Here is a 16,377-nt window from a genome sequence, read left to right on the forward strand (position 1 = left end):
TGGGGTCAACCCACCCTTTTGGTTAGCACGGCCCCACCAGGGCTCCTTGCTGTGACCATACATTACTAACTCTATCGTAAGAGTGGGAAACGTACATTTTTCAAAGCACATATTTACTTTTATGATAAATTTTATCACGGTTTGCCTGAGATGCTACCTAGGAAAATGCAGTACGATTGTTTTTGTTTGTTTTGTTTTAATTGTATCTCCTTGAGGCTTTAAACAACTTTTTATTATGAATTGGGTAGGGGTTTACAGAGCATATCAGTTTTACATCCAATAACAAGTTCCTGCACTTCAAAAATCCGTTTTACTGGCTTAGACTTCACACCTCATACCATTTAATTGTTCAATCCTATTAAGAGCCTATACATTTGGACACACCCATCACAATCCCCTCCTTGTGTCATTGCTCCTCCCACTTCCTGCCTGTATTTCCTACTTCCATGACTCCTCCTTCTTTCTTAGCACTCTGAACGTTGTCAGTTCAGTGGTGAACCCCACTGAATTCAGCAAGTCAATTCCGTGCCCATGGACTGAGGCTGCTAGGTGTGGTGGAAAGAGACGCCATTCTTACATAATACACTATCATCAGCACTGAGAGACAGAGAAAGAGCGCCTGGAAACTGTAGGGAAAGCTTTGGGAAGTGTTGGGGTGGTGACAATCTAAAGACAATAAAGAGGAGAGTTGAATAAAGCCTTAAAGAAGGTAAGACTTCCCCAAGGGGAGTGAGGTTTTGTAATCCAAGAAGAACGCACTGTACAATAGAGGCGTCTCTCTGATCAGTGCTAAACTTTGGCCAAGATACCTCCGAGGGCCCCCTGGCCTGGGCCAGTGGCTCTCAGCCCAGAGGTGGGGGAAGGACAGCAACGTCCGAAACTGACAGTTTGGCGAGTGGACTCTGTGAAGACAGTAGATTGGGAAGGAAGGGACTGAGAAGTGGGGAGGATGAGACTGACCAGATCTCAGAAGTTACTGTGAACGAGAGGGCAGAAAGGAGCTATTTTATAAGATCTTGGGAAGCCCCCTTCCGAAAGTAAGCAACGCCCCACCTATTATCTTTAAATTAGCTTTTTAAAGTATAATGGTGCCACCGTTGAAATAATGCGACATCCACATCGTGACATCATGCGGGACGTGGAAACCCGGCTGTCCCCGTTCGCCCTGCAGCGGTGGTTCACATATTAGCACACAACTTGGATCGCAAAGGCAGCTTTTTGGTAGATCCTCTGATAACAACAGTAAGTACAAATTTGACAATGAAAGAAACACGCGGTCCTGACGCGGCTGTGCTTTTTCAATTGCTAGGTGACACAATCAAGACTACGGCGATGCTAGGATTAATGCATCGTTCCAAAGCGGCACAGAGATGCATCCTTTCAGCAAGGGTCTTTTAGGAGGCAGGTCCTTTCTGTTCCTGACATCAATGATGGCTATATGCTGGCACTGCCTTCTGCTTACTCAAAGCTGTATATAGGCTGTAAGCTCCTTTTGTCTAGCTCACACACGCGCGCACACATACACACACACAGGAGTATAAAGAAGAAAAACAACCGAAAAACAAAACACCTACCACAGGCATTCAAAGCAGCTGTTTCTCCCTTTCTGTCATGGAAAGACTCTTAGACAGCAGGAGTCTAGAAAGGAACATTGGTTACCATGGCATCTACATTTGTCCCACTTTACTTGGCGGCGGCCATTCTGTGCTGTGAAAGAGCTGAGGACTGTTTTCCACACAGTCTTCAAGAGTCAGCTGCCTTACGTAAGAGATGGCCCCTCGGGGCATCGCTGAACTTGTTGCAAGTCACCTGGGTGGCTCCGTGCCTTCGGGCCTACGGCTAACACACTCGCTCTCTTCCCTGTGCCCCACACATGCTCCTCAGTTCACCCAAGGCCCAGAGGAGCCAAAAATTCCAGATCCAGTTGTTCATGTTTCAATCCACGCTGATGAAGGCAAACTCACCATTGCCCAGTTGGTGCTGTCTCACAGTGAGTCTGGAGGACAGCGGCGAACTGCCCCCTTAGGGTTTCCAAGGCTCAGTCACTCCAGAGCTGCCTGCCACATATTTCTCCAGTGGAAGAAGCTGGTGGGTTCAAACCACCCGTCTTTGTTAGCAGCTGAGTGCTTTAATCACTGCAGTACCAGAGCCTCTTTCATGATGACTAGGTACTCGATACCTTGCAATTACTTGGAGATATCTAAAAAGGCAGGATGGTCTAAGTGTGGATACGTAATTCCGCTATCGCCAACGCTCTCTGTGATGGTTAGGTTTATTGTGCCACCTAGGCTCCCAGAGGAACATGTGGGCAGTTTAATCAGGTCGAAGCTCGGTTGGGGGGGTCTATGAGATAAATACATTTCCAAGCTCACCCCCCTTCCCTCTTCCTCCCTGGTGATCCAGCCAGTGCTCTGCTGCCTGGGGTGGTCCTTTGCCTCCACCGTGGGGTGCGCCGATGTGGGCCAAGCCAACTGGTGAATCTTGTCATCTTGTCACGCACGTGCATCGCTAGACCTCTGACTGCGTTGCTAGGCTCCTGTGCTGCTGGTTTTGGTGCTGCCTCAACTTCATAGCTTCCTGCTGCTGCTGTGCCGCACGGCTTGTCATGCCTGGGGGCAGACTCTGCTGTCTGCTTCTTTGACCTTGAACCAGCAGCCAGTTTATGTTGAAGGACCTCCAGTATATTAACTGTTTCACAGAAGTGAGTTGAACTGAGCCCTCTGTACTGCTGTGTGGACTAATTAGCTGTTATATTCCTTCTCGCTGTATAAACCTATAGATAGATAGATAGATAGATAGATAGATAGATAGATAGATAGATAGAGATAAAATCATAAGTGTCCAATTTTGTTTTCCTAGAGAACCCTGCCTAACACGCACTATCAAAAGCTTGAATAAAGACGGCCGTAGAAGAACTGATGCTTTGAATTGTGGTGCTGGGGAAGAATATTGAGAGGACGATGGACTGCTACAAGGACAAACAGGTATGTATTGGAAGAAGCACAGCCAGAGAGCTTCTTAGAAGCAAGGATGACAAGATTTCATCTCATATACTTTGGACATGGTATCAGGAGAGCAGGTCCTTGGAGAAGGACCTCATGCTTGGTGAAGTAGCGGGGCAGCCAAGGAGGGGAAGGCCCTCCGTAAGATGGACGGACACAGTGATGGGTGGACACTGGCTGCGTCTGTGGGCTCAGGGAACACTTGTGAGGACCACAGTGTTTTGTTTTGTCGTGCAGAGCATGGCTATGGCACTGACAACAGCACCACAGAATGCCTCTAAAGTCAGAGCAGACATAGGGCACAGGTGCAGTATTTCCAGGCCCCACTGGTGGTAATTCCATCCAACGGCCCTTACCTGAGAACCATCTTATGGCCCTTACCTCAGAACTATCCTATGGCCCTTACCTGAGAACCATCTTATGGCCCTTACCTCAGAACTATCCTATGGTCCTTACCTGAGAACCATCTTATGGCCCTTACCTGAGAACCATCTTATGGTCCTTATCTGAGAACCATCTTATGGCCCTTACCTGAGAACCATCTTATGGCCCTTACCTGAGAACTATCTTGGGCCATGTACCATCATCTCTACTCACTGGGCAGGCTCGCTAGGTGTCAGAAATAAACAACATGGGACTTTTTGTTCACTTGTGTTTACAGAGGAACGAGCCTAACACCACCGAGGATAATGTTCTGGATTTTCCCTATGCCCTCTCATTTTCTTCAGTCCCCAATGTGCTATCAACTCCCAGTGAGTCCAGACTCCTCCGTCAGTTCTCTGTATCTAACTTCCAAGCCCCATTCTCACGTGCCCATGCTTGGCCTGGATGCAGGCAACAGTCACCATTCTGCCTTACCCTTTGGAAAGTTCAGCCTCAAACTAGGTGTGCTAAGGAAAGTAACATTCGCAACCACTTTATAAAACGTAAACAAGCAAGGACACGTTTCATCTTTTTTGGAGTTTTCCTCTTTGTTATCTCACCAGGTACATCGTGAGTCCCAAGGGTGAGAGGCACCCTCCTTAAACCAAGCCGGTTTTTAGCGTCGGTGATACAGAGAAGTGTTCGGGTACACTGTCCATTTCAGATATAAAGTGGGCTTAGTTTTGTTTCTCCTGACGACATCAACCATCTACCATTCTGCCGCGCACGCTGAAGGCTTGAGGGCAGGCCCTGGGAGAAGGTGTGGTGACCACTGAGTGTCCGGGACGGCCACCCTATAACTGCCCTCCCAGGATTCCTGGCCAGCCTCTTGGTGGACAGGAGGCATTTCCTTCTCTGCTAATAACTTGCTCAGTGGAAAGGCGGCCTGCGTGGCATTCCTTCGGCGGTGATTTTGAGCACTTTGCACGTCAATAGCAACGTCTTCTGGGATGCCGTCATCGCTGTTCAGACAGCTAGGGAAGGCCAAGGAGCCGGCCAGATTTTGAAGCCATGCTTCCACCCAACTTCCGTCTCTCGATCAGCTGTCTAAGAAAATGTTTTGATCCCCAATTAAAATGGACTACTTGATTCATTCCCTAATTTAATAAGGGCACCCTTTCCAGTCTGGCGACTTCCTTTTGACCTAAAACAGATGTGAGAGTGGGGGCCGAATCACCACGTGGCCTCCTTTTCCCGTGAGCTCCTTCTTCTGAGAAATGCTCGTGCTAACTTGGGCAGAAGCGACCACCAATAAAACCCATTCCTGGTTTAACTATGATTTCCATTCAAATAGTTCCAACCTGGGAGTAAATAAGGGGAAAGGTAGAGAAATAGAACAATTAAAAGAAAAATGTTCCTTGGGATTTTTTTTAAATGTCTCTCCAAATGAGCATGACTGAAAAGGAATATTAACAATTCAAAATCTACAGAAAAAGAAAAATTTCCCCTTAAAATCACGGCTGTCTCTTTGTCCCCTACCTCAGCCCTGGCCCCTTCCCAAATGGAAACCACTATTAATAATTATTGGGGTAGCTTTGGAGGGAGGAAGAGAAACATGCAATTAAATTATACATGAGCCTATTTATTTTTCTGTATGTAATTGGGACCATGCCATTGGTCTACTTGATTTTTTCATTTATGGGAGATGCTTCTATGTGAATTTATATAGGTTTACTCTGTTTTCAGTGGTTACACAGTGCCCTTTATGGGTGTGCTGTTATTGAATGAGCTGTCTCGTTAAATGCAATAACAAACCAGACCACGGGCAAGGTGACTTTCTGACAGTGGGATTGCCAGGTTTGAGGCAGAATGCATTTAAAACCTTGCTAGAAATTGTCAGAGGGCCCCCTGAACTGTCTGCATCTAGCTGTAACTGTGCAAACAGTAGATGACAGGGGTTTGCTAATGTGCATCACCAGACTCAAATTGTCAGTCCTCTGCTAGAGATGGGAAATGCCTCAGCTCGCTGTGTAGCTCCCCTCTTGCCGGCTAAAGCCAAGTATCACAATGTAGCTTAATTATTCATATGTTGCTTTTTGAGTGAGGTAGGTAGTTTATTGTGCTAACCAGGCCAATAAACACATGTGGGATTCATTGAAGGGCAGAGAGATAAATGACTCAAAGAGCCTCGCCTTTCTTGTCTTTTGCTTTTTGATCATCGGACCAGTGTGCGGCTGCCTTGCCTTTGCCTCAATTTGCAAGCTACACTACCTGTGGGACACCTAACCTGTGGACTGTGTCACTGTAGTTTGAGGTTCCTTCAAGACCTGCTTCGCCACACCATTGGAATTTACATCTCTTGAGCTGGGGACTGTCGGACGCTGTCATCTGGCTGACTGTTGGTGACCTGCCTTGCTGTTTGCTGCCTGTGCCTGGATAGCCTGAATCCCTCTACAGAGGACTAGCTGGCGGCCCTCAAGACTTGAAGGACTGGCAGGGCTTCACAACTGTCTCATGGGAGTGAGTTGCACTGAGCCATTTATACTGCTGTTTATTTCTTATGTTATAGAGCTATCTATCTGTATATATATATATATATAATTACTATCATTCTGGTTTTATTTCTCTAGAGAACCCTGCCTAACACATTGAGTTAGTTAATTCACGTCTTTCGCTCAGTTTAAAAACTGGAACCTATCTTTTCATTGGACTGTGAGCGGATCTGCCTGATTTTACCCATTTGTACACGAGTGCCGAGGCCAGACCATCTGAAAGGCGAGCTTTCCTGAAACTCCTCTGCAAACGCACTGTGGCAGCACTCTGCGCTTTTAGAAGAAGCAGCTGCCGCTCACTGCTGACAGCCTGGACCGGCATCACCATCCCCCGGCCTGTTCTTTGGAGGGCGACTCGGGAAACAGATTTTGTCTGGCAAAGACCGTTGAGTTCAGTTCTCCCAGCATGCTGATTTTAAGCTTGTCCTTGAAACCTCCTTGTAGTAGTCCAGGGAGACTAGAGAACCAAATCCAGGACACTCGTGTGTGTGTAAGAGCGAGCTTTATCTCAAAGAGCAATTGGATATTAAGAAAACATCTCAGCCCAGTCCAGATCAAGTCCATCCGTTATTAGCCCACAGGTCCGATGCCAGTCTATAAGCTCCTCTTCAGACTCATGCAACACATGCAACGAGAGGTCACAGGCCAGTGGGTGGGAAGTCTTGTGGATCCTGTGGCGGTAGAGGCATCTCAGTGCTGGCGTGGCTCTCCACGTGGCTCCTTCAGCTCCAGGGCTCTGATTCCATCAGTGTAGCTACTTGTGTCTTGTCAACAGGAAGATGAAGCAGAGAATGTCTGTGCCCCACCTCCAGTGAGCTATTTATCTCCTTCGTGTCTCCAAATGAGGTCATCAAGCTGAGAACTGATCGACAGGCTAGACTCCACCCCTTTACAAGTTGACAGGAAATAATGTAACCGCTGCCGCTGTACTCCCTTTCCAATCACCTATCCTGTGGTTTCAGTGGAAAACATGGGCAGTGCATTTTTTAAAAAGACCCTGTGGCCCTTGGTCTGGATCTGAGTTCCTGTCTTTGACTCAGGTTTCAGCCAAACGATCCACAGGTCTGCACGGGGAGCAACACTAGGGAGGTCTGTACACCTGAGTCATCAGCCAGCTGAGACCCACAGGGTAGCATTGACCCCGGGACAAAGTGCAGCAGGGCTGGGAACGAAGAGGCACGGGAAGAGAGGAACACAAGGAGGCAGTGGGTTGCCTGATGCTACGTCATGGGCATTGCAATCAATGACACTAGACAAAATGGGAATGGATGGTTGAATGGAAAACTGATTTGCTCTGTAGATCTTCACCCAATTCACAATAAAAATGTTATTTAAAAGACAACTTTCTTTAAGGATGCTGGCAACAGGGTGGGTGGAGGGAGGGGGTATGTTGTTCTATGATAGATATATAGTTAGATGCAGGCTTTAATGAGGATACTCACAGCAAGAGACAGAGTTTGTTCTTTACAAAAAGAGGATACAGGTTACAGACAGCCTGAAGAGGCCATAAGCACGGCCCAATCACAGCCACGTTCCCAGAGGCTCCCCACCCATGGGAATCCTGCTAAGCCTCAGGACCCAGAGGGAACACACTCCGGGATTTTTGCTTTAGGCCTCCCAGGGACAAATCGTGTTGCAAGTCAGGCAGCTGATGTTGGGTTTCTATCAGAAACACGGCATTCTAAAGGTTTTCCATTTCCCCCTGGGGAGACCGCCCTCTGAAGAACGCACTCTGTCAAAGGTTGTTTTCAGAGGATCTTCGCTTTCTCACCCACACCGCCCTCTCCGGGGGCATTACCTGGTCTCTGTGCACCAGCGTGCTGGGGCTTGCCCGTGGCTTGTCTTTAAAGGAGTATGTGGCCATTTGTTTCTTTAACAAATCCAGGAAGTTCGGAGGCATGTATGGGGGAAGGTCATTGATCACCGGGTTGTTTCTGTGCACAAGAGGTGGTTTTCTCCTTCCTTCGTTTTTGAAATTGTAGGTGATTCTGACTGGATTTAATAGTGATTCTTCAATAAAGGTTTTCAGGTGGTAAGTCCCAGGTATCGGAGTTTTCTGTAGGAAATGGACAGACACAGTGAAAGTCATCAAGTCCGCCCATGACACCTTTTTTAAAAAAAAATCATTTAATTAGGGGCTCATACAACTCTTATCACAATCCATACTTACATCAATTGTGTAAAGCACAGTTGTACATTCATTGCCCTCATCGTTCTCAAAACATTTGCTCTCCACTTAAGCCCCTGGCATCAGCTCCTCATTTTCCCCCCTCCCTCCCAGTTCCCCCCTCCCTCATGAACCCTTGATAATTTATAAATTATTTTGTCATATCTTACACTCTCCAACGTCTTCTTTCACCCATTTTTCTGTTGTCCATCCCCAGGGAGGAGGTTATATGTAGATCCTTATAATCGGTTCCCCCTTTCCACCCTGCCCTCCCGGTATCGTCACTCTTACCACTGGTCCTGAAGGGATCATCCATCCTAGATTCCCTGTGTTTCCAGTTCCTATCTGTACCAGTGTACATCCTCTGTCCTAGCCAGATTTGTAAAGTAAAATTGGAATCATGATAGTGAGGCAGGGAGAAAGCATTTAAGAACTAGAGGAAAGTTGTATGTTTCATCGTTACTACACTGCACCCTGACTGGCTTGTCTCCTCCCCGAGACCCTTTTGTAAGGGGATGTCCAATTGCCTACAAATGGGCTTTGGGTCTCTACTCCACACTCTCCCTTATTTGCAATGATATGATTTTTTGTTCTGATGATGCCTGATAACTCATCCTTTCAGCACCTCGTGATCACACAAGCTGGTGTGCTTCTTCTATGTAGGCTTTGTTGCTTCTGAACTAGATGGCTGCTTGTTTACCTTCAAGCCTTTAAGACCCCAGACACTATATCTTTTAATAGCCGGGCACCATCAGCTTTCTCCACCACATTTGCTTATGCACCCACTTTGTCTTTAGAGATTGTGTCAGGAAGGTGAGCATCATGGAATGCCAGGTTAATAGAACAAAGTATACTTGCATTGAGGGAGTACTTGAGTGGAGGCCCAATGTCTATCTGCTACCTTAATACTAAAACTATACATATATGCACATAGATCTGTTTCCACATCCTCATATATAAAAATATTTGATATGGACATGCCTTTATTTAGACCTCTATAAATGCCCTTTGCCTCCTATCTCTTTCCTCTATTTCCTCTTACCTTCCTCTTGTCCAACTATCATGTTCAGCCTTCATTTAGCTTTCAGTAATTTCTCTCAATTACATTAACCTTGGTCACACCCTACCAGGCCTCCTACACCCTCCTCACCACTGATTTGGATCACTTGTTTTGCCCTTGTCCCTGGGTTTGTTAACACCACTTCCTTTTCCCCCACCTCCCCCTATCCCAGGTCTCCCAGGAACTGTCGGTCCTGTTGTTTTCTCCTCCAGATTGTTCATCCAGCCTATTTTATTTAGACAGACCTGAGGAGATAGTAACACGCACAAAAGCAAGACAGAGCAAAACCAAGCAACAAAAGAAAACAAAACAACAACAACAAACCAATGACAAAAGCAAAAGAAAACACAACAACAAGAAAGAAAAGTTTGTAGTTAGTTCAAGGACTGTTTGTTGGCCTTTAGGAGTGTTTTCTGGTCAAGTCTGATGGGGTGCCAAGCCCTGGCCCCAAAGTCTATGTTTGGTATTCCCTGGGGACTTTGTTGCTTTGTTCCCCTTGCTGTTCTGTTCCCCGCCCTTAGTGTTTTGCCTTGGTGTGTTGGGCTCAGATCGGGTGGAATTCCCACACTGGTGACACCTTGTTTAAGCACCCTTTTTGAACGAGTCCTTCTTAAGCAGCATTTCTCTTTGTTTTTAGAGTTAATGAAATTTGACCAAGCACTCTTGAGAGAACAACGTTTCAAGAGCATCATTATTCATGCCCTTTCTGAGCCAGCTGCTGGATTCACAGCAAATGGATATGCCGCCGCAGGTGAAGTTTACGTTTTGAAAAAGCAACTTCAGAGACATACTTGAATTTAGGATTTAACTTGACTCAATCTCAGGCCTCTGGTGAGACCACCCAAGATAACTTCTTCATCTCTCTCTCTATATATATTTTTTTCCTTTACAGGTTTATTTTTAAATTTTTATGGTTGTGAGAAAATATAGATAACTCACCATTTGCCCAGCCCGCATCATTCACATCTACAATTCAGGGCGACCAATTACATCAGTCATGTGGTGCAATCCTCATGGGACCCATCACTGCGAACATAAACTCGATGCTTCCCAAACAAAGAAGCCCCTGACGCCCTCCCTCACACTCCTGGTAACTTCTTTTAAACTTTGATGACTATCTACTTGTCAACTTTAGGTGTTTCCAGTTCCTATCAGTGGGGGTCACACAGCATTTGTCCTTTGTCTCCTGCTTATGCATTTCTTTCTAACCCTCACACAGGACACCTGGGCCTGGGGGTGGGGGTGGGGGCTGAATATGCAGTCTAATCAGCCCACTTAAAGGTCTGGTAGTTCCAAATCCCAACTACACCGAGGCTAGACGAGCTAGTCACTGCTTCTCCTACGGCCACCTTTCCATTGAGCTTCCGTTCTGCCATTGAATGGAATTCACTTAATTCAAGGAGCCTTTGACTCTTAAGTCCCTTTCAACAACACACAATATTTGTGAAATATTTCAGAAACTCTGTCTCTTGAGGGGCCGGGGAGCATGTCGGCTTTTATTGGGGCCACCTGGCCTTCATTTGTTGACCATGTTACCATTGTGCTCACAGGCTCTGCACCAGCTGCAGAGGAAACGGACCAGAGCACTGTCCCCCTCGGGCGGATCCTGGGCGAATCCTACCAAGACCGTAAGTTAGAACTGTCTGATCTACATAGCTGCAGAGCACCTAAATCCAAAGATTGTTTTTAGTTTCCACTTGCCCAAGATTATTTTTTTCCCCATTCAAAATGTAAAGGCTAATTTTTCATCCACAGGCTGATACTCCCATTGCAAATATGAAAGGGTTTCGAAGCACAACTACTGCTTCCTGGTAATTTGTGTTACTGAGAGTTTAGATGGGTTAAGATGTTCGTGGAAACAGGACTCATCTGACTTGTAAAAACGGAAAATATACATACCGTCAATGCTATCCTCCACCATCCCTCTCTTTCAAAAGACGATGGCTTCCGGGCTGCCTTCTAGTAACAAACAGAATATGCTTAATCACTTGGGAGGTGAGCTACTGAAGTTAAATATAATTTACAAAATGCTTACTTGAAGAAATTAATGTTTTCACTACATTGGTCAGTCTGTATTAAAAGAACAGCTACAGGATGACCAATTTTATCCCTAGTAATTTTCTTAAATTGCTGTTTTATGATCTTAAGCTGTTTTTTAAACATCTAAATTCCCTTAGGTAAAATTCAAGTAATCAAGATATTCATCTCAGAGAAATGCTGTAAGTCTATTAAATGTGGTAGAATTTGAGGTTGTTAGGAAGAATAAGAGTTGCATAAATCCAAAATGATGCCATTATACATCAGATTTATGGCTCGGGTGATTTGTCTGGGGGTTCAAGCTAAAAAAAAGTGTGTAAGTGTTATTTTAATGTGGTACTGGGATACAAGTCCTTGGAAATACGGTGACTGCTGAGAACTGCAGTTCCTGGATTGGCACACACTATCAAATGTGCTGACACTCCTGTCCTCTGAGTTTGTCCAGCTAGAGTCTGTCAGACTAGAGAGGTAGAATACTGGAGGAGGCAACAGACCAGGCCTTTAAAGCCCAGTGTTGCCACTGCATAACTGGGTGCACTGGACAAGTTATAAGTCTCATCAACCTTCTGGGCTCAGCTTCAACATAAGGGTATAAAAATAAGGTTTGGTTGATTTGATTTTTTTTGACTATTGCTTCCATGATCGTTGATTGTGGAGCCAAGCAAAATGAAATCCTTGACGTCAGTCTTTTTTTCACTTTATGACGATGTTGTCTATCGGCCCACGTGAGGTCATCTGTCTTCCTGACATTGAGCTGCGATCCATACTGTAGGCTGCAGTGGTTGATCACCAGCAAGTCCTGCAAGTCCGCCTCACTCTCAACAAGCAAGGCTGTGTCATCTGCGTATCTCAGACTATTCATAAGCCTCCTCCAATCCTGATGCCTTGTTCTTCATATAGTCCGGCTTCTCGTATTGTTGTACAAATTAAGTAAGTATGAAGAAAGGAATCAACCCCGACACACACTTTTTCTGATGTTAAACCATGCAGTATGTCTTTGTTCTTTGAAGTACACCTGGTCTGTGTACAGGTTACTCGTGAGCACAGTGAAGTGTTCCAGAATTTTCATTCTTCTCAAGGTGACCCATCGTTTATTATGATGCATACAGCAAAATGACTTGACATAGTCATAAAACACAAGTAAGTGTGTTTCTGGTATTATCTGCTTTCGGTTAAGATCCATATGATATCCCCCGTGCGACATTCTCTCCTGAATCCAGCTTGAATTTCTGGAAGTTCTCTGTCAATGTACTGCTGCAGCAGTTTTTGGATTATCTTCAGGAAAATTTTACTTGTATCTGATATAAGTGATATTGCTCTAAAATTTGCACCTTCTGCTGAGTCACCTTTCTTTGGAATGGGTGCTATGAATGCCTTCCAGTTAGCTGGCCAGATTGCTATCTTCCAGATTTCTTGGCACAGATGAGCTTGCTGAAACATGTCAACTGCTATTCCATAATTTCCTGAAGCCTGGAGTTCCACTAATGCCTTCAGTGCAGCTTAGAATTCTTGCAAGACCATTGGTCCTGGATCTCATGGGATTCCTGGAAATGGTTGAAGGTCTACCAGTTCTATTTGATACACTCTAGTCACTGTGGCACTCCGTTAGTTTAGAAACTTCTTGCGTTGTTTGAGGTTCTGCCCACACAATCCTTTCTATTGTACCTTGAGGCTTGAATTCCCCCACCCCCAATACCTTTCACCTTCAGAGATGCTGAATGTGCTCTTCCCTTTCGTCTTTCTAACTCAAGGTCTCTGCATAGTTCGTTTTAATGCTTTACTTTGTATTCCTGAGCAACTCTTTGGCATCTTCCTTCAGTTGTGGTTGTTGTTTTTCCTGTTCAGCTCTTTTACTTAATGTCTTCCTTTCATTTTATCTATCCTGTGTTCAAGAGCCAATTTCAAGTCTCTTCTGACATCTGTTTTGACCTTTTCTTTTTTCTTGTCTTTTTAAAGAACTTTTGGTTTCTTTGCATATGCTGTCATTCAACAACTTGTCTGGTTCTCAGTAATTACTGCTAACGGTGCCAAATATATTCTTGAAATGGTCTCTAAATCCGGGTGGAATAAATCAATGTCATATATTGGCCTTCATGGACTCGTTTTAATTTTCTTCAGCATTAACTTGAATTTGCATATGAGCAATTAATGGTCTATTCCATAGTCAGTTCCTGGCCTTTTTCCAGACTGATGATATTGAACTTCTCTATTGTCTCATTGCACAGATGTAGCCCGTTTAAGGCCTATGGATTCCTTCCAGAAGCTCATGTGTATAGTTGGTCACCAGAGTTATGAAGGTTTCTTAGACATAACCAAGGACGTTTAAGTGGTGAGTGGGTTGGGCTGAGGGCTCGGGATCCTAGTGTTTGGGTAAATTGGCATAACATAGTTTACAAAGACAATGTTCTGGAGGAAAGAAGAGTGACAGAAATGGAAAGACACAGGTAACAATTAGTTCCAGTGGCCTAATGGACCATGTAACCTTAGACAAGAACTAGATGGTATCCCACTACCACTACCAACTACGCCAGTTTATCCCATTAGAATGTTCTGGATAGAAAGGAAGAAGAATGTGTAACAAAAATCAAAATCATACAAAAGACCAGGCTTACTGGTTACATAGAGACTGGTCCTAAGCTACCAAACAAGAGGAATATAAGGAGGAGAGCAATCACACTAGGGGGGCATGCACACCTTAGAGCCACCAACCATTTTCAGATCAAAAGAGCAGTATTTGTCTCATGACAAAGGCATCCAGAAGGCTTAGAAAGAAAGGAGCAATGGAACCGGAAACACAGGCAGGAAGTCAAATAAGTGCTGGTGCATTGAGGAGCTCGCAATGAATGAGGTGAAACAAGACGGGGAGAAACTATTGAAAGTAAAGTTGATGATCTGCTCCGTAAATCTTTACCTAATTCTCTTGATTTCTCTCTCAGTGCCCCCCCCTCTCTCTCACACACACACAAACACACACACACACACATACACAATTTCAAAAAATACTATGGGGTTTAAAACCAGGAAAGTTGTATGACAGGATGATGTCCTTTTTCCATACGTCAATCTGCATGTTGGCAAATACTCTGAGCAGCGGGGCCACATGAAGAGACCAACGTCAAGGCTGGAGGAAGGCCAATGAACCACCTGCAATGTTTCGAGGCCACAACTCTGCCTCCTGAAATAAGTGGACTGGGAGCACTTACTGATGGAGTTCAAAGACGATGGCTTCCGTAGGGATTATACCCCAGCATGAGGACAACCATGAATCCTCACAGCTGGTCCAATGAGCAGTAAACAGAGAGAAGATTAGCTGGCAGGGATTTCAGTTTACTTGGATCCATGGAAGCAGGAGTCAGGACATCAAAAGATGTTGGGCCAATCTGCAAAAGATCTTTTTTATTCCTACGTGTTAAAAGGCAACCATGTCACCTTGACATTTTGAGGACTGGGGAATACCCGACCCAAGCCATGTATTTTCAGTTACCTCTTACACATGCAAAAGCTGGGCAGCGAATAAGGAAGACCTAACAAGAGTGTATGTATTTGAAATATTGTGTTGGCAAAGAATACTGAATGAAGAGATGGATCTACTGCCAGAAAAACAAACAAGTCTGTCTCAGAAAAAAAGTATAGCCAGTGTGTTCCCGAGAAGATGGTGAAGCCTCCTCTCACATACTTTAGACGTGTAACCTGGAACGACCGATCCTTGAAGAAGGCCACCATGCCTGGTAGAGAAGGTCAGCAAAGAAGAGCCGTCCCACAAGAGCCTGACAGGCCCAGTGGCTGCAATAGTAAGCCCCGCTCTAAGAAGAATTGTGGGGATGTTCCATGCCTTGTTCTGTTTTACTAGCCACCTAACAACATGATTTTATTCTCTTATCTACCAAGTTAAGAAAGGGATTCTTCCCTGTTTCACAGGAAGAACTGGGTAAAATCATTAAAATATTGAGCTCTACTCTCATTAATAACACTTTCATGATAACTATTGACTGCCAGTCACTTCAAAAGAGAATGCATCAAAGAACGATCAATTCAGGAAAATTGATACAATTCTTCCTGCTTAGCAACTTAAATCCACCTTTTGCGGTGAGCTGTGCGGGTTTCTCTGGAAAATACTGTTTCTGTTTGGCACACACTGCTAAGTCTGGATTTGTTTCCATCCACTCTCTTAGTGAATGTTGAATCGTCACCGTTGCGAATTTGTAGTTACACAGACAGAACTTTCTTAGACAAGTCAAGGCAGGTCCACCAGAAGCATTCCAACGGGGTCCCAGGCTGAGCGGCCAGTGGGATGGGGGTACACACAGGGGAGCAGTCGCCATGGCCTACCTCAAGGAAACCAATCGCTGAGACATTTGTCCCAAGCAGATCTAAACCTCACTCCTCTTCCCAATCACTTTAAGAGGGATCCATTTGTTTTGACGAGGTAATTTTGAATATTTTCTAAATTCTCAGCTAGGAGGGGAGGCAGAGTTGTCAGACAGACTGAGGGAGGGAAACCCCATTTTCCTCTGGGGAAAGGGGAAGTAGGCCACCCCGGCCAGCAGTGGGTCCTGGAGAAGAGCAAACACGGGAAGGAGGCAGCTAGGGGAGGGAAAGTAAGGGGTGCAGAAGTGCAGAAGAGCCAACGGACGGACTGAAGGACAGACGGAAGGGTCGGAAGTGCGGGTGAGGGCCAGAGGGAAAGGCAAGGGCGGGGGCGGGGCGAGGGGGGTAGGGGCAGGCGACCCCTGACACCCACTGTCCCGCTCTGCCCAGGGCGTCCCTTACAGAGATGGTGGCCATAGTGACCACTGCCTGGTCCATCGGGGTCGCTTTCTCCGGATCCGGAGCCCTCAGCAGTTGCTAGGAGACGCCGGAGACGCCGAGGGGTTGGGGGAGGGGGCCTGGCACACTTATCCCGCTCGATGGCTGAGAGAGAGAGAGAGAGAGAGAGAGAGAGAGAGAGAGAGAGAGAGAGAGAGAGAGAGAGAGAGAGAGAGAGCTAATGGGGCCCCAGAAAGGGCTTTGGAATGGCCAGTGGGCAGGAGGGGCGGTGGAGGTGGGGTGGGGGAGGAGGGCGCCCACACCCTCAGCGCTCACCAGTCACCCCCCCACCCACCGCACCCATCCCCACCTAGCAGCGTCCAGGCAAACCTCCTCCTTAGCACCCACTGTAAGGTTGACATGGTGCGTTTTCGGGAGCATCTCCTCTTG

At 45.9% G+C, this 16,377-nt stretch overlaps 1 protein-coding gene across 1 annotated transcript in view; it reads right to left on the reverse strand.

The window, feature by feature from the left end:
* The window catches only part of STPG4 (sperm-tail PG-rich repeat containing 4), a 37,187-nt gene extending 22,936 nt beyond the window's left edge, over positions 1-14,251 (reverse strand). The window contains exons 1-3 of the mRNA XM_075536084.1: positions 14,240-14,251; positions 11,044-11,103; positions 7,716-7,973 (exon numbers count right to left, since the gene is read on the reverse strand). Coding sequence (XP_075392199.1) covers positions 7,716-7,973; positions 11,044-11,103; positions 14,240-14,251 — 330 coding nt within the window. The remainder of the gene's footprint in view (positions 1-7,715; positions 7,974-11,043; positions 11,104-14,239) is intronic.
* Positions 14,252-16,377: the final 2,126 nt, after the last annotated feature.

The sequence above is a fragment of the Tenrec ecaudatus genome, chromosome 17 (genome assembly GCF_050624435.1).
Source record: "Tenrec ecaudatus isolate mTenEca1 chromosome 17, mTenEca1.hap1, whole genome shotgun sequence".
NCBI lineage: Eukaryota > Metazoa > Chordata > Mammalia > Afrosoricida > Tenrecidae > Tenrec > Tenrec ecaudatus.